We start from the raw sequence: 24743 nt of genomic DNA on the forward strand, positions 1-24743 counted from the left end.
AGAACAGAGCCATGTTTATGTGGTTTGAAATCTCATAGTTTTCTAAATTTGGGCTTCATAATACTCGCCAAAGGATTTCCAGGATAAAAAATAGTACTGCTACTCTGTGCTTTCATTCTACTAAAATATCGGCATTCATCAGATTAATTACTTCGGTAGCTACCAAACACACAGACGGTGATAGCACTGCTACTGGACACTCAGTAGCTATCTTGAAACTTTCCCAGCCAACACGCCTACTGTGCAATTTAGAGTATGTGATACAAAGCAGTTAGAACGTTATCTCCAGTACATCACTTGGACCTTTATATGTACGACATGTTCACTTAGCTATGTTTTATCACCATTATACATAGAGGAAGACAGCGTGTACGATAGCTCAATGAACTGAGAAAGGTTTTCTGAAAATATTTTTGTGGCTGAATTGAGTGCTCACGAAAGAGACGTGCCAGAGCGGCCAGAGGCGCACGGAAGTGCAGGTGCTCGGCGCGCGGGCGCGCGGGCCCGGCTGCCAGGTCATTTCCCGCGGCGTCTGCCACACCCGGCGTCCCAGAGACAGAGCCGAGGCTGCCGTTCAAACCAGCTCCCGGGCAGGCTGGGTCGTGCGGGCTTAGGGCAGCTTTTGCCTCCCTTTCTTGTCCCTCTTGGTGACCCGAGGGTCCAAACTCGAGACCGGCCGAGGGACCCTGACCTTCCCCATCTGGCTCTCTCACCACTGCTCGGTTTCTGCTCGCTTGCCTGGATCTGAAGACACATGTTTGTGGTCACGACTGCATCAGCCCCTTTCCTGCTCACAAAGGTTTCCCGAGCACCCGACGGGGTCTCTCGCCTCCATCACGAAATGAGGCTTCAAGGAACGCTAACAGTAGAACCCTGGGGTTAACGACACCAACTCCCCAGGGACTTCCAGGGCCGAGAGAGGGCCAGAGAACTCCTCCCACCCCATTTTGGTTGTTTTTGTTGTTTTGTTTTTGTTTGTTTGTTTTTGTGTTTGTATCTTCCGTTACATTCCACCAGCCTTAGTTTTCTACCGTGCCTCTTAGCTGATAACGGTCGAGGACACTGGCCTGATGAAAAAGAGAAGAGAAAGGAGAAGTTCTCTGATGAGCCAGCCACCCACGTAGGACTGCACTGTCCTACCGGTCTAGCGATAGAAGGTGGCACATTTTTTTCAACCTGATACAAAAATATTAACACTTCCGGACATTATAGGCATAAGTCGTTATATCTCTACAATATAATAATTTATACTGTACAGCTATAACAGATAACAAAAGGTGCAATCCTTTTTAAAAAATCACACAGTTCACATGTTTTTATCGTTTTATTTTTAAGTATAAACTTTTTAAACACTTTACATAAATTAACTCCTCTGAGACTAATATTTGATGTACAGTAAATTGTAATTCATATAAAAATCCATAAACAACTTGTCTCACATAATTTACAAAAAAATCAGGGCTTCCTTTGCTCATCATCAGTGACAAGGATTCTGTGTGGGCCGGTGTTTTTCTCCGCAAGGCACACCACGTTGGCCTCGTAAAATCCCTTAGAAATCCCCGCCCCCGGCAGAAGTCACTTGTGCCAATGTCCTTTTACAAAGCAGCACTGGGGAAGCAGTCGGGTTGTCCAGGAACAGTAACTCTGCCTCACATTCTAACATTAACAGGGATATACATCACACCCTATGCAGAGAGACTACTTCTTGTAAGCAAAGGTCGACAGCTGGGTAATATCTGGAAACACTGTATGCATCTCTACCTTCTTTAAACACGGTGCCTCGAAGAACGGCCCGGGGCAAAATGGTTGGGCTTTTTTTTTTTCCTTTAATGATCTGTTTTCCTCGCAATACTTTCAGTCCAACTGAGTGCAGCTATATGCATATGTAAACATATTCTTTAAAGCCGATCACCTTTAAGGTCATTCAGAAGAAAGGTTTTTGTTTTTGTCTGTCTGCTTTGATTGGGGGGGGTGTTTTTTTTTTTTTTTAAGAGCAGTCTGGCTCTCCTCGGTGCCGGGGAGCCCCCTCGGCTCGCGCCCCAGACACATCTGCGCGGGGGTGGCGCTGCGCCTGGGGCTGGAGAGGCAGGCGGCCCCGCCGGTTCGGCCCCCGCGCGCGCGCTTCCCCGCCGCCGGCTCGGGCGTTACCTGCGGCCGATCTCGCTCTGGCGGAGGAACTGGATGTTGTCCGCGCTGTCTGCCAGCTCGGGGTACTGCTCCACCGAGAGCACGTAGTAGCCGTCGTAGCCCTGCACCCTGCCGGCGCTCAGCAGCTGCCGCTTCTCGCCCTCCGTCCAGAGGCGCGCGCCCTCCTCGCCGTCGCGCACGCGCTGCTGCTCGCGCGCCCAGGCCCGGGCGAGCGCGCGCTGCCGCGCCTGCTCCAGCACGCGCGCCCTCTCCTCGTCCAGGGTCGCGCCGTAGCGCACATGCAGCGCCAGCGCGCCGAACTGCAGCTCCACGTCCGCGAACCTGCGGGTCCTGCCGTTGACCACGGCGGTGGACTGCGACACGGTCACGTTGATGCCGTTCTCCAGCGCCCGGCGGCCGCTCGTCAGGCGCAGCGTGCCCAGGTCGCCCTCGGGCGTGCTGGTCTTGATGAAGTGGTGCGTGTCCCTGCCCTCGACGGTGAAGTGCAGATCCTCCAGGTAGAGGGCGCTGTTGAGCACGGCCGCCACCTTGATGCAGTCCTCGTCGGCGATGTTGAGCGCGTTGGTCTGCACGCGGCCCCGGCTCACGGCCAGCATGACGCCCTTGCCGATCAGCGACTTAACCGTCGCAAACCACAGCCACGACGGCGCGCCGCTGCCCTGGCGCGCGCTCCCCCGCACCTCGGCCATCCTGCCCAGGGACAGGAAGGCCTTGGCCTGCCTCGCCACCTGCTGCTGGACTCCAAACGTGGGCTGAAAAGCGAAACAGAACAGGAGGGCGCTTTAGAGAACAGCCTCCGCCCGGGCGGGGCTCCGGCTGCGGGCAGGAAAAACGGAGGGGCGGGGAAGGCGGGGAGCGGGGGGCTGGGGAGAACCTCCGTCGGCTCTTGAGAGAGGCCGAGGCTTCGCCGGCCCCCGGGGTCCTCCCCCTCAGGCTGATCCCCAGTGTGTTTCGAAGGGCAGAGCGAGGTGGTAACGCCATCACGCGCGGTGCTTAGCAAAGCGTTTTCCTTTCTAACGGGGGCGAAGCATGCGGGGCTTTTGCCTTCTCTCTCCGTTTCCAGATGCCCTTTTCCCAGGCTCACCCCACGTGCGGAATCAGCTTATCGGGGCGTCCACCCCAGCACCGTTCTCCATGGCAGGCTGGCGAGAAAGCACCAGCACCCAGGGGAAGGCTGGAAAGCCTGGGAGCGCTTAGCGCTGGCTCACCGCGCCCCACTTGATACGCTTTGAAAGGCGTGTGCTTTAATTCAGGCAAACTCGGCACCGTCTCTGGGTGCACAGTTTGCAGCTGCATGTGACCACTATAATCGGCCACGATGGGCGGCGCACAGTGGGACAGCTGGCAACGAGTGTTTATTACTTTAGGAAAACATTGATTTTTTTTCGCAGACTTAGGAGACAGTGGGCCTTCTACATTGGCAAGGGTTTTAAATTGGGGAATTTTAACTCGGGCAGCTCTTATACCACCAGATGCTTGTCTGGCCAGGGTTTCTCCAAATGGAAACGTGTTTCGTTTGCAGCAGTGAAGGCACATTTGTTTGTCTGCTCTCCGGGCAGCCTTGATGTCTTTGCCTTCGATTCCCTAAGCTGTCCTTATGGTGTGCTTCTGAAGACAGAGAACCTGAGCCTGACTGAAAAGGCTGCCTAGGAAAAAGAGTTGGCAGTCCATTTGTACAGTGAGACTTCAGTGTTTTCACACATGTTGGGAAGTCATCTGCCATTAGGACGCGCTCAAAGGCATTAGTAGACTTTGGGATGTCTTCATGGCACTCGATCAGTGCAGATGTATTTGCAGTTAGAGTCAAAATGGCTCCCAGGTCCTGGAAACTGGATGGGTTTTACTTTTTAAATTTAAGGTGACATCTGAAAAAGGAATTGCTTTTATGTTAAGCATGAAACATGTACCAGAAAGCAGAGGTATTGGAACTGTGTATAACTTGTGTGTGTATGTGTGTTTCAGCCAGGATTGCCTTTTCTCTTTGCATTCATTGAAATTCTAGGAAATTGGTCAAGGGGCGGGGGTGGGGGTGGGGAATGAATCTTTCTAAGAAACCCTACGCTCTCTTCTTATCATTACGGGGTAGCCCAATTTCTTGACCTTTAATTATTCTTGCTTTAAGCTAGAAATTCTGGTGTTTCGTTGTTGCATTCCTTTCTGATCTCTGCATGGTGGGAATTAAAAGTGCCACTTTCTGAAATGGCAGCTTTGACTTTGCAATTTTCCATTCTTTCTCCGTTTCTTTTATTTCCCAGAACAGTTCCAGGCTTCCTGCTCTGTTCTTTTCAGGAAAATTCCATAAGCACCTAGTAGTAGGTGGTGCCTTACCAGAGGCCATTTTATTTTTATTTTTAATCCTTTCCCTTGAAACACTGCCAGTATTTTAAGGAAGTGGGACTTTGTGGCATTGCTTGCGAGCTGCTAATTTGTGACATGAACCCCCCGCCCTCCTGTTTATTGTATCTTTGCCTTAAGGTCCCAAATACTATAAACGTGCGTTCCTGGGGTTCCCTGTAGAAACCCTGCACTCAAAAATGAGCTTTCGCATTTTATTACCTTTTGATAATGCTTTTCTCTGTTTGTATTAGCATCACTAAAACCAGATTTAAGCCTGTTTCACAGGCCCCTGATTTGCTGAACAGAAATGCAAGAGGGAAGTGGTGCTTTCTTTCCTGAAAGAGTCAAAAAAATTAAAAATGGTCTTTGGTACAGTTTTCGCCCGGGTAGTCTGATTAAGCAGGGGAAAATAAGGTGCAAGTAAGCCCTTTATCACCTTTTCATGGTTTTGCTTTTGGTCTCTTACCGGTACATCATCCCACTGCTGACTCTTCACCAGTTCGTAAGAAGGCTCCGTTAAATCAAATTTGGGGACAGGGAACCCAGGAATAGCATTGTGCAGATGGAAGCCAAATGTCACCAGCCAGCTGTTAACATCTAAGAAAAGAAGGGTCCAAAAGAAAGGCTTAGAGTTTATCTTGTGCTATCCTGCACTGAAAGCCTTACCTTAAAACCCCACATTCGCAAACAATGACCCTGAAAAGGAGCCCACGTTTGCCATCGCCCTACAGTTAAAAACTGACTCAGACCCAGCAATCCCACTCCTGGGCATATACCCTGAGAAAACCGTAACTCAAAAAGAGTCATGTACCAAAATGTTCACTGCAGCTCTATTTACAGTAGCCAGGACAGGGAAGCAACCTAAGTGTCCATCATCGGATGAATGGATAAAGAAGATGTGGCACATATATACAATGGAATATTACTCAGCCATAAAAAGAAACGAAATCGAGCTATTTGTAGTGAGGTGGATGGACCTAGAGTCTGTCATACAGAGTGAAGTAAGTCAGAAAGAGAAAAACAAATATAGTATGCTAACACATATATATGGAATCTAAGAAAAAAAAAGTTATCAAGAACCTAGGGGTACGACAGGAATAAAGACATAGACCTACTAGAGAATGGACTTGAGGATACGGGGAGGGGGTAGGGTAAGCTGTGACAAAGAGAGTGGCATGGACATATATACACTACCAAACGTAAAATAGATAGCTAGTGGGAAGCAGCCGCATAGCACAGGGAGATCAGCTCGGTGCGTTGTGACGGCCTGGAGGGGTGGGATAGGGAGGGTGGGAGGGAGGGTGACGCAAGAGGGAGGAGATATGGGGATATATGTATACGTATAGCTGATTCACTTTGTTATACAGCAGAAACTAACACACCATTGTAAAGCAGTTATACTCTAATAAAGATGTTAAAAAATACTATTTTCAGACATGGTGACAATAACTTCAGTAGCAGAACGAAGTGAGACAGGGCTGCAGACAATGCAGATAACAGAGACTCACCTCGACAGAGGGGGTACACAGTCCCTCATGCTGGTGATGGTGATAAAAATGCGAATAACGACGCCCAGAAGCATGAAACAGACCGCGTTGTCCACAACAAATGGCATTGTAGTTAGTAAAGGCTCCTCTTAAACAGAAGTTCAAAAGCGACTGCCCAAGGATATGCAGGCTTCCACCACCCATTTCCTATTAATAAGAACCCTGAATTGCGGGTAGGAAGATCAACCTTGATTCTTAAAGATGAATGGTGAAAGCTGGCCAAGCTGGCCAAGGGCACAGGCGTTCTGATCCCATCAGTTCTGACTACACAGGCTCGCTGCGCACAGGTGGAGACAAACTTTGGGGGAGAGAAGAGGCTGGAAACCTTTAAGATGGTATTTTAAAATATCACCACGTGATTCCAAAAGCCGTTAAGCTGAAAATAAGGCTTTGATTCTGTTCCGGAGGTTATAATGTTACAGAACGAGGCAGCAGGCTTGCAGCTGTATGAGTACAGTTGGGTGTAGATTATTTTATATATTAAGCACATTGCTGGAAAACTTGAAATTGCATTTCACCTAATATATTTTATGCTGTTCGTCTCTCTTGATGTTTTTCAGAAAATGCTGCTGTGGCACTCCCTGCCGTCCACATCGCTAGGAGAGGATGAATCCAGGAGCTGTGGGCTTTCCAGCCTTTAAGCCACTGTCAACACCTCTTAAATAGCCAGTGGTAAACTGCTTGTCAGAATGATGGAGGGCCACTTGTTCCCCATTTCCTTCTCCAGGGCACAAACTCTCACTTCATTGCCAGGCTGGCAGGTCCCTTTGTGCAGGCATCATATAGGCTATAAACCCAGTGGTGTCCTCCCTGTTTTAAATGGAGGGTTGCTGGTGGTGGAGGAGGATAGAAAGTAACACACTTGTGTGTGTGTGTGAATGTGTGCATAAGATTACAGGGGGCTTGTATGTTAGAGAAAATTCTTTTTGGATGGGGCAGTGCTGGGGGCAAAGGTACTCCTACTACGAACAATGTCTGTGAAGCAGTGAAAATCAGAGGCTCCTATCAAGTGTTGAAAATTACTGCCCAACAAGTGGGACGTGAAGGCAGATAAGTACGGAAAACCCTGAAGGAGAATTCCATAAGGCTGTTGCTGAATCAGGACGCTGAGAGAAGGGACACGGAACTGGCTCGCGAGGGAGAGGGCTACGAAAAGCCCAGGAAAGCGGGAGGCAGATGCGCAGTGAACCGGGGGTGGAGAGCTGCGCCGAAAACAGACGTCTGGGAACGCCTCAAGCACTGGGCGAGAAACAGACAGCCGGAAGGAGGACCTAACGCGAGCCCAAACCAAACAAAACAGAAAACTCCAGAATAACCTTCCTCTAGGAAACATAAATATAGCCAAGAGGTTAATTATGGCAGAGTGTGACTCAGGAATGGAAGGTGGGAACAGAAGGCTTCAGAATCCCTGCAGCGGAGCACGAGGGAAGATCTTAGCTCACCAGAGGGAGCCCTCGTGCACTGTGGCTGGGAGTGTAGACTTGTACAGCCACTATGGAAAACAGGATGGACGTTCCTCACAAAGCTACGAATAGAATTACCATCTGATCCAGCAGTCTCTCTTCTGCATATTTATCCAAAAAATACAAAGACACTAATTCGAAAGGATACATCCACCCCTAGGTTCATCGCAGCATTCTTTACAACAGCCAAGATATGGAAACAACCTAAGTGCTTATCAATAGATGAATGGATAAAGAAGATGTGGTATGTGTACACACACACACACACACACACACACACACACAAAATGGAATATTAGTCACAAAAAAATGAAATCTTGCCATTTGTGACAACGTGGATGCCTGGACCTTGAGGGCATGACGCTAAGTGAAGTAATTCAGACGGAGAAAGGCAAACACGGTATGACTTCACTCGTATGATACAACAATGTTTTTTTTTTTGGCCGCGTTGTGCAGTTTGTGGGATCTTAATTCCCTGACCAGGGATTGAACCCAGGCCTTTGGCAGTGAAAACACAAGAGTCTTACCAACTGGACCAGCAGGGAATTCCCCTAACTCAGATGATATAAAAAAACCAAATAAATGACCAAACCAAACCAAACATGTAGATATAGAGAACAGAGTAGTGGTTACCAGAAGGGCAGGAGGTGGGGAGGACAAAGCGGGGAAACGGCATCAACTATGTATGGTGACGGATGTCACATAAGTTTTTGTTGGCGAGGACGCTGTCGTGTGTACAGAAGTAGAAACAGAATGTTGTACACATGAAACACATAATGTTGTAAAGCAATGTTACCTCAATAAAGAGTAAAGAAGCTGCTCGTTAAAGGGAACCAGAGTCACACTTGCAAGGACTTGTCTCTGTTTCACATCCTGGTGCTTCTGTGGTGGCAGAAGGGGAACTCAATGTTTTAAATTGGATCATGCACTAAATTTGGAAAGGTCTTAAATCTATACCCATATTGGCAGAAAAACTTATGTGTTCATTAGCAGTGCCACCGTACAAGAACACTGCCCTCATTGGTGATGAAGACAGTAGCATAAGAGGACAGAACTGAGGAGAGGAACGGGATCCACTGGCTAAGCATCACTGCCCCCAGGCGACAGTGGGGAAGAGGGAGTTAACACACCTCCCAGGGATGGGCTGCTGAGTCGTGTGGTGTCCTGTTCCTTACTGGTTCCTTCATTAGAACTTGACACACGTGTAAAAGGAAAACCTCCCTCACACACTTGTGAGGCAGAACTGCACTCGTCACTGTATTTAATACCACAAAGTAGGCATTGCTCTCCCCATTTTACTTTTAAGGAAACAGACTCAAAAAGTCATGTGACTTGGCTATAAAGCGTTGGAATTGGAACTCCAATTTGGGGACTCCAAGTTCGTCGTGTTTTCTGCACCCCCATGTCCCTTCCCTTCCTTAAGTGACTGGATTGCATGTCATTTCAGAAACCTGTGGTCTTGGGCACTGGCAGGCAGAATAGGAAAAAAACGAACTATGTCTCAGTGTCCCTCTGTGGTTTCTCCTTGGTTTCATTTAAAAGGTTAGGCATTTGATTTTTTCTTTAGGCATTTGATTTTGCATGAGGGAAGCGTACTGTTAAACTACCGGCCGTTATTTCGTGTGTTAATCCAGTGATTAAAGTACTTGGAAAGGAAAAACAATTACACTTACCTGTGATGTAGTCTTTCACATCATGGATTTTGCTTGCAGGGTTGTTATTCCTAAACATATACAGGTTAAAGGGAGCTGGGTCCTTCCCAATCCTTTTCCAGATTTCTATGTCAGGCGTTGTCCATCGTCCTGCCAAAATGTCATAATCCCTTTCTCCAAAGTGGATTAATTTTGTGAGCGGGTCATACAAGCCACCATGAAATCCAATCACCAGCTGAAAGTCAATGTTGGAGTCAAAATAGATTTCGCCGTATGCGGTGTACTGAATCTGTTTGAGCATAAGCCCGTTGCTGCTGAAGACAGCCAGTGGTGTCCCTGTGTTGTCTGACGCGATGTAGAATTCGTCCCCGCTGCTGATTTCCATGGCAAAAAGATGTCCTTGGAGATCGTAATAGAGGGAGGTGATCTCTGAACTCGAATGGTTGTAGACATGAGTAATCCTGGTGGGATAAGTGAGGTCCGCGTAAAAAAACTGCAGGTGCTGTCCCAGACTGGTCTTGCTAGACACACGCCTTCCCAGGCCGTCGTAACGATAGATCACTGTCCAGCCGCTGCCTTTACTGTACACTCGGGTCAGAAGCCCCTTGGAGCTGTACTCAAAGATCTCTGTGCCTCTCTGACGCAGGAAACCATCTTCGTCCAACCGGTACTGAACATCACCCAGTCGGGTGATCCTGTCCCGCAGGTCATAGCGAAGAGGCGTCAGGCGTGCGCTGTTGCTCGGGTTCAGTAAATGGAGGTTTCCGTTCAGGTCGTAGTTGTAGCGCCACATGATTTTTTCATTCAGATAAACTGTCTGGAGCTGTCCGTCAACATCATACTCGTAAGCGTATTTGGTAGTGTTGGCGAAGGGCCCTATTTTAATCTCTCTCTTGGTTACCCGACCCATGTTATCATACTGAATTGTAATCCAGTACATGAGTGACCTGAAGATCTCATACTGAATTTCCTTGATGCGGCCGTGAGCATCAAAGTGCTTCGTGTAAGTCATTACAGCTGTGGAAATGATCTGGTTAATATCATAATATATAACTCCAAATTTTCCAAACTGCTCCACTTTTCCGGAAATGTCATCGAACTGATAGAGGTCAATGGGCAGCGGAGTTTCATTGATGACACCCTGCATGCTGGTCACCCGAAAGCTGTTGTCGTAGCTGTAGTCGAATCTCGCGTTCACCATCCCATCTTCACTAAAGCGGAAGATCTGCCTGTCAACGAGAGGCCCAATTTGCCTGTATCTGATGGTGCAAATAAAACCATCACTCTGGAGGTTTACCGTTTTGAGGACTCCTGCCGTTTCATCGTAGGTAAAGCTGACTCTCGTGCTATCGTATAAGATCTCTGAGAGCCTGGTCTGCCTCCTGTACTTGAATAAGACCCTCCGACTCGTACCCAGGAAGGCCGTCTGGAGAAGCAGCCCCCCCTCGTTGTAGTCCGTGATGACGGAGGCGTTGCTCTCCGGGGGGTTGTATATGTTACGGTAATAGCCGATGGAGCGGATGGTCTGCATTGTGTGGCGAGCCACGCTGGGCATGGTGATGGCCGACAGCTGGTCCCACATGTCGTACTCGAAGATGTACTGCCGCTGGCTATGCAGCAGAAGCACCATGGACTGCAAAGAGAGGACACACCGTTAGCCGGCACTCGCGAACGGCGGAGGGGAGCAAAAGCAGAGGTAGTGACCACAAACGCGCAAAACACTCCACTTGAGAGAGTGGTTTTCATTCCAACTGGGTCTCCTCGACTTTCCACGTCGCTACCGATTTCCTGCCTGATTTGCCTGGATGCTTAATCGTGAGGGGCTCTGCAGTGAGTGTCTCAGGTCTCAGGACCATACCTTTTTTTGTTTTTTTCCAGGCATTCATAGCCAAGCAGAAGATTGTCCATGGATTCCGGTAAGTCGTAATATGGGCACGAGCAAAGCTGCTTCAGAGACAGCATTTCAAGGGGAAAACAGCATATGGCAAGTGCAGTCCTGTCCATAATTAGCAATTATTTAGTAAGGCGGCTTTTCCCCCTCATTTGATTGAAGAACCACTCAAATCGTGTTTTAATTTCCAGTGCATTTGGGGAAGGAGCAAAGCAGTCAAAACATTACTTTATAAAGAAGAAATATAGGGCTTCCCTGGTGGCGCAATGGTTAAGAATCTGCCTGCCAATGCAGGGGACACGGGTTCGAGCCTTGGTCCGGGAAGATCCCACATGCCGCGGAGCAACTAAGCCCGTGCGTCACAACTACTGAGCCTGCACTCTAGAGCCCGTGAGCCACAACTACTAAGCCCGCGTGCTACAACTACTGAAGCCCACGTGCCTAGAGCCCGTGCTCTGTGCCCCGCAACGAAGAGTAGCCCCCACTTGCCGCAACTAGAGAAAGCCCGCATACAGCAACGAAGACCCAACGCAGCCAAAAATAAATAAAATAAATTTATTAAAAATAAATAAAGAAGAAAGATAAAATTAGCCCAGAATGGATCATGGGTACCTAAAGCATCAACAGCAACAAACACTGCTGCAAACACATCACTCGGTGAATGAGAGCTGTCAACGCCCTCATTAGGAACATGGATCCAGATATTCTGTTTGTCTGCAGATTCTTAAATGGCATCTGTAAAGACAGGAGAATCTGAATTCTGAAATTTCCTTTTGTGAGAACCAAATCAGACTTGTACCTCAGGTGCGGGGAGGATGGTTCCTGGGCTACAGACTTGCTTTGGTGCTAAATTATAAGGTGAATAGATAGATAAATAAAAATAAGCTCTGGGGCTTCCCTGGTGGCACAGTGGTGGAGAGCCCGCCTGCCGATGCAGGGGACACGGGTTCGTGCCCCGATCCGGGAAGATCCCACATGCCGCGGAGCGGCTGGGCCCGTGAGCCATGGCCGCTGAGCCTGCGCGTCCAGAGCCTGTGCTCCGCAACGGGAGAGGCCACAACAGTGAGAGGCCCGCGTACCCCCAAAAAAATAAAATAAAAAAATAAGCTCTGTATATTTGGCAAGTAACTGCAGAAAGACAAAAGACAATGTATTAGGCCAACGCGAGACAAGGCCAACCTGGAGGCTGGTTAGGTAGCTTTTGCCGTGGTGCAGTGCATGGGCGGTTCTATCCTCTGAGGAAGCCCCCTCTAAAACCTGGTAGACCGAATGGAAGGATGGCCAAGCTGGGAGGTGGTTAGATTAGGAGCCCACTTCCCCACCTACCCCCCGCACCGGGACTCGCTCTTTGCTTTTGACATAGAAACTCATAACCCTGTGTCCAAGGCTCATTCTTTGCTCCTCCTTTTTTTTTTTACGCGGGCCTCTCACTGTTGTGGCCTCTCCCGTTGCAGAGCTCAGGCTCCGGACGCGCAGGCTCAGCGGCCATGGCTCACGGGCCCAGCCGCTCCGCGGCATGTGGGATCTTCCCGGACCGGGGCACGAACCCGCGTCCCCTGCATCGGCAGGCGGACTCTCAACCACTGCGCCACCAGGGAAGCCCTCTTTGCTTCTTTATCGTCCATCATTTTCAGAAGCAGTTTGCCTGACTTACGCTTCTGCAGAACCTCCTCTCTGGGCACATCTAGGGGCAATTTTTGTGCGCAGACTCCGCGGCAACAGTCTTGAGACTTGTTCCTGGTGGTCTGCAGCCTTCCGAGGAAGCCTGGACCGCTGCCGAATTCACAGGCCCAGGACCCAGCGCTGCAGAGTCATTCAGAATCACAGCTCACGGCAGGTAGTGATACTCCTTACTTGGCCCTGGATAAGTTCTGGCCTAGGGTGCCTATCCTAGCGAGGAAACGGAAATAGTCTGGGTGGATTTGAGAGATTTGGGAGAGGTGGTGAGAAAGTGCTCGTTGGCTTTTCTCATCCCTGTTGATACATGGACGTGATCTCGGTCACTGCTGGTGTCATTTTGTGACAGTGGCCCTTACCAATGACATGCTCCTTTGCTCCCTTTAAAGATTTTTCAGTCACATTATGGTCACTACTCTCAATTTTGGGGGCCTGAGAGTTTATTTTGTTTATTTATTTATTTTTGGCCTCACTGCTCGGCTCGCGGGATCTTAGCTCCTCGAGCAGGGATTAAACCCACACCCTAGCATTGGCAGCGCGGAGTCCTAACCACTGGACCGCCAGGGAATTCCCAGTCTGGGGGTTTATATTTCTGTTACTCTTCTCTGTAATGCGCTTAATTTAAATTGGGAAGAGTGTTGCAGAATGAGGTAGTGTTCCACTCCCAGCAACTTCAGGCAGGAGTTGTCTCGGGGCTTGTAGGTTGCAGGATGAGCTATTCTCCAGGTGTCGGGATTTGCTCTCAGGAAGGTAAGTGTGGAGGGGGCTTACTCTGTGCTCTCTCAACAAATAACAGCCGGAGGACTAACCATAGCGTGTGATGACGAGTCTGGAGGGAAACTGTCACCTAATGGGTCTCCTCCGTTGTCTCAGGGGTGCGTCTCTTCTAAGGAGGGCACATAGGCGGGTTTGCAAGAGGAGAAACTGGCAAGTAGGGTGGCAGCTGGAAGCACTGTAGAGTTAGCGGGCTGCCTGAAGGTGAACCCTGAACACGAACTGGTCCTCAGGAAGAGGAAGTAGCCAGGACGGCTCAGGTGCGGGGAGAGGGAGGTCCAGAGCATCTCTGCTGGAGACACCACGGGGCGAGTGAGCGCGACAGGGACGTGCGTGTGAGTGTTCGGAGGACAGGGTTATTCTGTGTAACCGAGGAGGGGGCAGGCAGTGAGGCTGGGAGCTGTGTCTGTGCCTCTGCTGCCGTGTGGCCGCTGGCAGTGTGGGTGCACTGAGCTGAGAGGCACCCAAACGCAAAACCAGTGCGAACCTGCATCTCAAAGGCAGGTGAAACCTCCCATGAATATGCTTCTTGGTGGATTCTACTTCTTCAGAAAGGAACTACAGAGGGGTGGTCTTTTCCTCTATTGTTCTTTCTTCTTTTTTTAAAAATATTTATCTTTGGCTGCTTCGGGTCTTAGTTGAGGCACATGGGATCTCTCCTTGGGGCGCGCGGGCTCAGCCGTTGTGGCGCGTGGACTTAGTTGCCCCGTGGCGTGTGGGATCTTAGTTCCCGGACCAGGGATCGAACCCGCATCCCCTGCATTAGAAGGAGGATTCTTAACCGGTGGACCACCAGGGAAGTCCCTCCTTTTCCCTTTTCCTTTCATTCTCTCTTGACCCCAGTCACTACCCGAAAGCTGGCATCTACGACCTGGCATTCTGCACACGTATAACTTGAAGTCTTGTTTGGTGTTGTGCACAGGTCTCAAGAATGGCTGCCCTTTACATGCAGAAGAAAGGGGAGAGGCCACAGAGGACCAGACGCGTGGCTTTTTTAAAAAACAGCCTCTTTTGGTTACTAATGCATAAGTCAGGTGTATGTGCTTTTTATGGTTATGTCGAAGCTCTGCGGGCAACAACGCAAAACTGACAGTTTTAACTGTGCGAATGCGTAAGGCTCTTTCTCAAATGAAACAGCTCGCACGGAGATGATTTACAAATGACTAACAAGCTCAAGGTCTAATTTGTGAATGTTGTTGACGCATGAGGTTGGCAGGTGGGCGCTGTTGTGGCTTGTTTGTTCACAGCACAAATCACGTAAAAGGGTCTCGGAGAGGAGAACTTAACTGAGGAGAAACACCGTGGCTAATGCAGAAATTCATCAGTGCTCTACAGCTGTGATTTACATGTGGGTACTCAGAATAACAAGCGGGGCTCAGTCACGTGACACTGGCCCCCCGGAAGTGCGCTTGGGTGACTGCTGGAAAATACCTGTGTTTACCCTCCGTGTGCAGGCGTACCTTTTCCAAGTACGTGTAACTCCATGTTTTCCCGTCAGCAAAAACCCGGGAAACGATTCTCCCCTGTCCGTCGTAATCTACTTTCTCGCTCGTAGTTCCCCGCTGGACGCTGGCCACTTGACCCGTGGGTGAATAGGTGACATTGACGGCCATCAGCTTGCTGCTTGGCAGCCAGAGAGTCGGATGCCCTGAGGTGTCATAGGCGATCCTCAGGAGGAACTTACGGTGGTCATCATAGATCTTTTCTGTCTTTGTTGTTCGATCAAAGTCAACTGAAAGGAGGTTTCTGCCATTAACCTGTTACCACGCAAACAAGAGGATAAAATAAATCACGCCGTTCCAGTACCAGCCCCTTATTACCCCTCAGGGTCCCCACTATTGTTTAAACACCGCTTATGATGATTGATTCTCTTTGTCAGTAAACTAATTTAGCAACTTCTTGGGCACAAGTGCAAGGCAGTAGATTAACTGCTCTTTTAAAAGGTTTCATTAAGCAGAGATACAGCCTGGCATTTGTTCAAAACCTTTTCAGTTCAATTTTGTAACCTTAAGCAACTGATGAGAAAAATGCCGAAATGCATGTGCTTTCAAGTTTGCTCAGAAGATAGGCAGGTGGTAAACCTGACATCTCTGCACATTACTCAAATCCCTGCCCCGCCCCGCCCAGAAGACATTGGGAAATAATTGCTTACTAGATTAATCATGGCTACATTAAAGAAAACGGTGGTAAACGTGATTCTAGCCCTTCGAGGAGCAGTTAAGAGCAGATAATGTGGAACCCACATTACTGTAAATTATTAATTAGTTGAAATAGTGGGAGGTTACAAACATGACCCTTGGTTTTGGCTACGTGCTGAAGTGTCACAATTTTTTGGAATGCCTTTTTCTTTGATAACATCTGGTTCACTGGCAAGGACTTCAGATCCTTCACTCCCACATCTACAGTCTGGCCACTGTGCTTACTTTACAAATCTAGCCCCATGCTGTTGTCGTAGGGTCTCTGTGTCACGTCCAGAATCTCTGACTACATCTGGCTGTTACTGTCTGTGGTCCAGGGCACACACCAGCCAGCATCTGCTACTGTGCTGGACACGTGGCCTTGGTTCAATTCTACTTTACACATGGTCTACAGTGTTTGCAGAAGACAAGGGCCAGTCCATTCTTTGGTTTTCTACTGCACCTTGTGGTGATGGTGGCTTGTCCATACCAAAATGCTTATTAACTGTTTGGACTGTTGCAAGTTAAATGGGAAAATCTTAATTTTACTTGACCATGTCCTAGCTAGAACCTTCAAAACAGACAGTGCCAGCTGATCACTTACACACACACACACACACACACACACACACACACACCACTTATACACACACACACACCACTTATACACACACACACCACTTATACACACACACACACCACTTATACACACACACCACTTATATACACACACATATATACCCACCACTTATACACCCCCCCCAGTATATGTAAACATACATGTATGTCCATACATAATATACACGTATATTTATGTAAAATCTGGGATAAAAATTTGTGCCTTGTATCACGGCCATTAAACAAGGCCCATGAAAAAATTCTCCTTAAGCTTTATTTAAACTTTTCCAATTAGCTCTTCAGGGGGAGGACTGTGAAGTCCATGGAAGGGTAAAGATATCAGCTGAAAAGAAGTTCATGCCTAACAGGCAAAGTGGTCGGGGTCAGGGTGCCGGGGAAGCGCCCAGATGATTCACAACGAATGAGAAAGCAGAGCCCTGGATGCAAGTGAGGAGGCCTTAAGTTTTCAGTTCTGTCACTGCAGATCCAGCTGATGCAGGAAAAAGAAAAACCCCTCGAGCCATAGAGCAACTGGTATGTGTTGCTGTGGGGTGTGCACCTGTGTCGGAGGGGGCAGCCAGGAGTCCGAAAGCCCCATTTCCACACACCACAAGGTCTAGAAGCCCCGAGGCCCTGGGCTCTCAGTTAGTTTATATGATTCTGACCAGCCAGCTGAAGGCTTTCCAGGCTTCTGTTTTCCCAAATGGAAATGTCTGCAGAATAGCTGCTCGGCCGTCTGTGAATGTTGTGAGACTTGATGAGTTTAGGTTTGCAGGATGCTTTGTGTACCTTGGAAGGAAGCTACTAGCTTACAAGGACGTACTTTGAAGTCTGAAGTTTTATAGATGTGATTTGATATCAAAGAGCTCAATACTGAACTGGCAGAATCCAGCTCTTCAGCTTCTATTTGCACACTTGTGATGCCTTAAGGAAGAGGCTTTGCACAATTTAAATGGTTTCCTGGGGCTCTTGTTTTTCTCACATTGTGATTTAAAAACCAAAACAAAACAACAGAGCGTTTAGGTCTGCCCTCCTTTATCCGTCCTCAGGTTATTCCAGGCTACGAATAGCCAAGCGAGGCCGCCTGTGTAGTTAGTTTCCATGGACGGCAGCCCGCAGTCGCACCCCATCTGTTTGCGTTTTACTTGTATTCATTTTAATTTGTATCTCGAGTCTTTATTGCCTTCCTGAGCCCTCCTTTGTCTCTGCAGAATTTCCTACGGGTAGAGTACAGGGAATCTGCTCTGCAGATCCAGTGTGGCTGCTTGGTCAGGAAGGGAGAAGGGCCAGAGGCAGGCCTGGGACCCCTTCTTTGCATGCCTGAGCCCACCACCGGGCTTCTGATTTGTCGCTCTGGTTTGGGACTCTGGCTGCACAACACCAAAGCGTCCAGGAGAACATCTAACGCTGCCACATCACGCATGTCACCATATGGAAACATCTAGAAGCACCGCGAGACCAAACATCTGGATAGCAGTTAACATTTTTCTTTTTATCCAGACAAATGCCTTTCTTGTGTCCTCCAACTGAAGAAATGAGGAAAGAATTAGAATGTGGCTGTGTTTTTCTCCACGTTCACAACACAAGCCAAGGTTTTAACTGTTCTTACTGTTTCCAGACACCAGCCACTGTTATTCAATAGGTAACATTTCAGAAGATACTAACAGATGTTTTGTTTTTTTCCATCCCTCTCAAACCTGCCTGCACGTTCTCCTTTGGGTGTTGCAGACAAAATGCACAAGTCAAGGGACATTTCCATCTGGAACACAGTCCGCTTAACTGCACCTGTATGAAATCACAACTATTTTGCAAACTTTTTTTTGACAGTCATAGAGGACCAGCATTGTTGCCCCAGTGGCCTTTTAATAAATATTTTTAACATAAAAAAAAATCAAGTTACATTGAGTAGTTCACCTAAGATGAAAAACCTTCTATCAGATCGTTACGATACCTCCAGCTACATAAAAATGAATCCAAATGTTGTGTCTGGATAAAAGCTCACCATGAATTCCTTTGTGATATACAGCGTTTCTTTTTTTTTTTTTTTTTGCGGTACGCGGGCCTCTCACTGTTGTGGCCTCTCCCGTTGCGGAGCACAGGCTAATCTATATCGTGTCTGTGTCATAAGGTCAGGATATTATCTAGACAATATCGTATTATTGCCGTCATGATATGGATATCATCATATAGGTAAGGAAAATGAGCTTTACAGATGTTAGGATTTTCCTATAAGATCTATTATTAGTAAAAAGTGGAGCCTGATCTAGAACCCACATTTTTTGAGCACAAATGCGAGAACCTTCGTGTCTTTTGATGAAGTAAGTCCCGTGTCCAGGTACACGTGGGACTCTGTGCGTGTGTGTATGTGTGAGTACGGGCACACCACACCTGCTGTAGGGGTAGCTGACTAAGACAAAGCCTGTGAACTAGCTTCCAGTTTGCAGTGACCCAAGCAAGCACGGCCCGGGGCAGCGGTCAGTGGTAGCAGCCGACAGGCACGCAGGCAGCTCAGTTCCTTGTTTCGGCAGAAGAAAAGGCCAGGGCTGGCGCTGACTCTGGTAACAGACCAAGACCCTCTGAAAGCGACCCCGGAATGAGCCTGGAGCTTGTTTTCTTCCCATCATGTTACTTGCCCCCTAATCATGCTCTTCTTTCTGAGGTTCTATTCCATCTTCTTCTGGCCCTTCTCACGGGATAACCTCCTTCCAGCCTCCCCAGCTCCTATACACCAGAACTCCTGGTGCAGGGCCCCGGAGCTAGGGCATCCAGGCTCCCATAGCCTGGGAGACGGGTGAAGTGGGAGCACAACACTGGTTTCAGAAGACCGTGCATCTAGAGTCCCAACCCCTGCCTTGCAACTGAAGAGGAATTAGAATGTAACTGTGAGTTGGACAGTCTGTATTTGAGGCACTGATTCCTTCTCACTTCATTTCTATTTCTTGGAAATAGCCAGAGACAATATGTAGTAGCTGTTTCTTACCATGAGGGCTTGTCCTGGGAAATAATGTTGGCCTGTTATAATAATAATAATTTAACCATTTTTTGTTGCTGAAAAAAGGACATGAATGGTATCCTCCATGTTTTTTGTCTCTCCTTGATTTTAAGTAACTTTTTTTTAAACAGCAAGGGAAGTAATTTTAGGAATAGTTATCCACATTTATCTGATAAATGAAAATCTGTTTGCTAATAGAAAGAATGAATCCAGTTCAGTTTATAGTGGTTTGAAGGTGGTTCCTTGTAACCTGTGTTTTAGTAGTTAATCTATGATGTCTTTACCAAACAGCTATCATAAAGCACAGCTTGCTTTCTAGATCTCGTTGGCCCACAATGTGAGATGGAGGAATAAAAACACCTAAGAAGGCAACACAGAGAACACTTTGCAGAGGTCAATTACACTAGCGTAATCAGCAATGTCATCACACTTCTCATAACAGTAACGTCAGTTTGGGTTTCCCTTCAATAGGGAGGAGGTGGCAGGGGGTTTCCGATGTTGGTCCTCTTCTAGGTGCCTAAGCTGTACTTTAAAAATATTGAGAATGCAAAGGAAGGATCCACCTTTCAAAGGCCAACCCACCTCTTTCAAGATACATATTTATGACTTGGAATACTTTTAACATTTCATCCAACTCTTACCCATCCCCATCCCATTAGGAAGCCATCACTCCTGAGTGGGTAAAGGAAAAGCGTAAGGTTATTAGGGCAATATCAGTAAGACAAGAATCTGTCGGCCATCCAGCTATCTGGAATTGTGCTACATGCGCTACCCTAGTCTCCCAGGGAAGAACTGATTTTTTTTTTTAATTTAACACCTTTTTTGGAGTATAATTGCTTTACAGTGGTGTGTTAGCTTCTGCTGTATAACCAAGTGAATCAGCTATGCGTATACATATATCCCCATATCCCCTCCCTCTTGCATCTCCCTCCCACCCTCCCTATCCCACCCCTCTAGGTGGTCACAGAGCACCGAGCTGATCTCCCTGTGCTATGCAGCTGCTTCCCACTAGCTATCTATTTTACGTTTGGTAGTGTATATATGTCCATGCCACTCTCTCACTTTGTCCCAGCTAACCCTTCCCCCTCCCCATATCCTCAAGTCCATTCTCTATGGGAAGAACTGATTTTTAATCAAAGCTATATTAAGAAAACACTTTTCTCAAATAGTTTTTCTATGAGCGATCTGATGCCTTGATGGTTGGCTGTAACTCATGCTCTAAGGTAAGGTGTTACCCTGAGTGTGAACAGGAGATGAGTCCTAGGCCCGCCCTCGTGGACAGGCCACAGCATGACACGGAGGACCGGGTGGCTGTCACCTCGCTCTGACACTGACTTACCCTGAGCTTTCGACCAAAGACATTGACTTTGCCTTGGGCTTGCTCTTTTCGGAATCTCCATTCCACCAAATTCTGACCGTTTTCACCAGGAAGAGTCATGTTTCTTTTGGCAACTGTTGGGTTAGCTGTGCCGGCCAGAACGTGTGGCTCTGTCTGGTAGTGCGAATCCAGGCCACTGGCGTACAGGATTCGAAGGGAGCCGTCGTAACCAACCTGGTAGCTGTTTCTTAACTGATCTAGAAAACAAGCAGCAGAAAACACGAACTGTAGGTGTGCATTAAACACCAGATCGCTTGCGGGGTTAGAAGTGATATGAATTTCTAAAACATTGACTGGACTCCATTTATAAGGGAATGAAAAGTACTTAATGATATCCTTTTAGAAAATAACAAAACAACTTCGATTTCTGGCATCTCATGCTGTAACAGATTTGGCTGAATGTTAAAGGCAAACTTCAGGGGAATTTAAAGTCCTTCTCTACTTTATTTGCCTGATGAAATAAATGAAGGTTCGACCTCCAGTAAACGTTTTGCAAAGAACCAAGTATGTGTTCTTTTCAGAGGCTGGTGTGTCTCCTCCAAGGGTTTAGAAGACATCTTCCCAATAGTCATCCCTATATCTTTTGTTAAAGATGTTTTGAAATGATTTAATATCTGTACCTTCTATACCAAAAATATAAGGAGATATTTCCCCCTGAAATTGACTTTAAAAAAGGAAGTCGGGCTTCCCTCGTGGCGCAGTGGTTAAGAGGGGGCACGGGTTCGAGCCCTGGTCTGGGAGGATCCCACATGCCACGGAGCAACTAAGCCCGTGCGCCACAACTACTGAGCCGCGTGCCACAACTAATGAAGCCCGTGTGCCTTGAGCCTGTGCTCCGCAACAAGGGAAGCCATCGCAATGAGAAGCCCGTGCACCGCAACGAAGAGTAGCCCCCGCTCACCACAACTAGAGAAAGCCCACGCACAGCAACGAAGACCCAATGCAGCCAAAAACAAATAAATTAAAAAAAAAAAAAAGGCAGTCATATTTTGTACAAAACACCCTCTCATACTGTAGGCTATTGCCTCAAGTTAAAAATTTTGAATAATACAGGACCATTTGGGGAAGCAATGAATTCAAGCAATACTGATTTTAGATGACTGTAGAGAGAGATTACCTGACAGAATTGGTAAAAAAAAAAAAAGAGTCAGAGAAGCTTAACTCAGACTTAGCAATGAGTCTTAGAGCAATGACCTCACAGTTGCAATTGTCATTGTAAACGGGCCTTTTCAAGATTACATCAAAAAGGAATATGGTGGGAGGGTCCATCATGGAGTTATTGGACATATATACCTACAGACTGAATGAAAAAACGGAAAGTTGAGCTATTACACATATGGGCACACAACCCCCAGTGATGGCATGAGACGCGATTCAAATGCTGCATCGTGCACGGGTTCGGTAAAGCTCGGCCTGCTGGCCTTCCACGGCAGTGATGATGATGCCAAAGGGCCTTTAGATGCAAGCGAAGAGCGGGAATTAACGTGTTTTATTAAATGGGAAAGAAAAAAACCGTCATTTCTAGGTTAACAGATTGTTTTAGATGTTATGTGATTTTATATACGTATATATCACTAAATAAACACTACACGTAGACATTAGACCATCCCATCGATATCTCTAGGGGTTTATATTTCCACCTTCTCTTTCCTGGTTCATCTTTTAAAATGCGGGTTGCCACTTTCTACCCGGCTGCCAGTGGTATTTTATTTTTTAAAGAGTTTTTTTTTTTTGGTGTGGACTATTTTTAAAGTCTTTATTGAACTTGTTACAATATTGCTTCTGTTTTATGTTTTGGTTTTATGGCCCCAAGGCATGTGGGATCTTAGCTCCCCGACCAGGGATCGAACCCGCACCCCCTACATTGGAAGGTGAAGTCTTAACCACTGGACCGCCAGGGAAGCCCCACCAGCAGTATTTTAAACTGGGCCATTGAAAGCTCTGCTTTCGTGTTTACCTTGAACCACGGTGTAGAATGAGTCGATGGAGGACAGGTTTGAAGTGATGCTGACACCTTCTTCTCGGCTGGATGACTCAAGGTCCACTGTGATAGCCTTGTCCATGTCTCCATGGAGGTTTGTGACCACTCCGGTTGGAAACGTCACGTTTGTCAGACGACCTTCACTGTCATAGCTGAATAAAAGAGGCATGAACTCGGCATTAAATAGGAAACTGCAAGTTCTTCTTACCCATGAGAGCGTCTGCAGCAACAGTAGCTGCACACATTTGGAAGAATATTTGTCTTTGTGCATGAGCTGTGCAGCGAGGACTTCAAACATGCTTTGAAGTGATCGGAAGCCTGTTGAACACAGAGAAGCCTCACCTGCGAGGGCAAGAGTAAACAGAGCAGCTCCCCTCCCCAGCATGTCATTCTCTCAAGTGTGACCACATTCCTCCTGCACATCTAATTTGCTGTTTCAAAGGGAACATGTTTGCTGATATTAAATTTCTTAGCATTCCTCCATATTTTCTATAAAGTAGATTTAATTCACTGTTATATCCTTTTTGAAAGTTTTACTAACTTATGCCCTCTATGGCAGTGCAATATGGAAAAATATGTATATAATTTTGTAAAGCAGTGTATGTACATGCATGTAAGTATTTGCATATGTAAAGATATTCCTTTGGTATCCTGAGACATCTTCAACAAATTAATGTAATAAGGCCTTTTCTAAAGACTTTATTTCTCAGTGATTGACCTACTTCATAATGGTAAATTGGGACTTAATGTTGGCGGGGTGGAGATAATCTATCTTGTCTATACTCATGTTGTAGGAGTGGGTGATATCTTGAATGATGATTTATCATGTTTACTGAAATGAGATGTAATATTTCCTGACATTTAATGACTATTTGCTTTTTTATGATGATACCTTCACTTTTTTTTTTAGCATATAAATATAAGAGGCACCTATAATTTAAGTGTTAGGATATATTTAAAAAGCTATCTTATTATCATAAATATGCATTACAGATACAACATTTTACTAAAAAATTGATTTTGGGGGTGACTTTTCTATTGGTGGCAGCACCAGAGAAAATTCCAAAAATGAAAAGGTGGTTTGAAGAAAGGGAAAAAAATGTAAATCCTGGATGAAAAATCAGGGACTTCCTTGGGACAAAAAATATACTTAAGATTGGATTTCATATTAATACTAAGGCTGCTTCATCAATAAAAGGTCTAAGTGAAATGGAGACCTGAGCCACGCCCTACTTAAAATAAGCCCAGGTGCAGAACTAGGAGAGAGAGAGTCTTATTAGCGAAAGACAGAAGCTACCAGAGGAGGAAAAACAGTGAAGAGGACCCTAATAACGGGTGTAAACATGGGGCAACAAGGGAATAAGGGGTAGAAAAAAGGACTTAAATGATACTTTGGAATAAAAGGAGAGAGGGCTTCTAGATTGTAAAAATTAGCTTTGAAAAATGTGGTTATAGGAATTAGGAGCAGACTCTAGAAGGTCAATGTCATGGCGGAGCTAGGAAGGCAGAAGGGAGGAAGGAGACGGATGTCTGTTCAGGGCCCGTTACTTCAGTGGGGACAGCATCACTCAGATCGTGGGCTTGCCTGACTTGATCTGACAACTTGCCCTGCTGCTTCGCCAGCGGCAGAAACGGGCACTCAGGAGAAAGAGGCGGGCGACGGATGGAGGATGGAGAAAGAGAGAAAGAGAGAGAGAGAGAGAGAGAGAGAATGCGCCGTTGAGTGTAATCATTGTTTGGACCCATAAAAGGCAGAGCTGAAGTGAAAGAGCAGACTCCCTTCCCTCTCCAGCAACCCAAATGCCCCCAGCAGATTAAGGCGTCAGTGAAAGAAACCAAAACTGCTTTTTTGAAGAAATTATTGCTCTTGAAACAAACAAGCATAGGTTTATTTATGCAGCAAAGCAGAGTTACAGAATTACTGACCAAACCAGCTTAAAGTGCAATCTTAACCTGGACATAATTCTTGCAGCGCGTTACATTTCTCATAGGATACGATGAAAAATAAGCTATTGTGTTTTAAAGAAATGAACACCCTAAGATAAGTAAGTACTAGGGATGTAATGTACAACGTGATAAATAGAATTAACACTGCTGTCAGTTATATA

General features: G+C 46.9%; 1 protein-coding gene across 7 annotated transcripts in view; it reads right to left on the reverse strand.

The window, feature by feature from the left end:
* Positions 1 to 1786: 1786 nt before the first annotated feature.
* Positions 1787 to 24743, reverse strand: part of TENM3 (teneurin transmembrane protein 3) — a 429049-nt gene continuing 406092 nt past the window's right edge. For all 7 annotated transcript variants that reach the window (XM_060291422.1, XM_060291421.1, XM_060291420.1 and 4 more), the window contains 6 exons: positions 22612 to 22787; positions 20616 to 20851; positions 14950 to 15246; positions 9169 to 10780; positions 4952 to 5082; positions 1787 to 2900 (listed from right to left, as the gene is read on the reverse strand). In XM_060291422.1, the coding sequence (XP_060147405.1) occupies positions 2145 to 2900; positions 4952 to 5082; positions 9169 to 10780; positions 14950 to 15246; positions 20616 to 20851; positions 22612 to 22787 (3208 nt within the window). In that variant the 3' untranslated portion in view covers positions 1787 to 2144. The remainder of the gene's footprint in view (positions 2901 to 4951; positions 5083 to 9168; positions 10781 to 14949; positions 15247 to 20615; positions 20852 to 22611; positions 22788 to 24743) is intronic.

The sequence above is a fragment of the Globicephala melas genome, chromosome 21, assembly GCF_963455315.2.
Source record: "Globicephala melas chromosome 21, mGloMel1.2, whole genome shotgun sequence".
In the NCBI taxonomy this organism is placed as follows: domain Eukaryota; kingdom Metazoa; phylum Chordata; class Mammalia; order Artiodactyla; family Delphinidae; genus Globicephala; species Globicephala melas.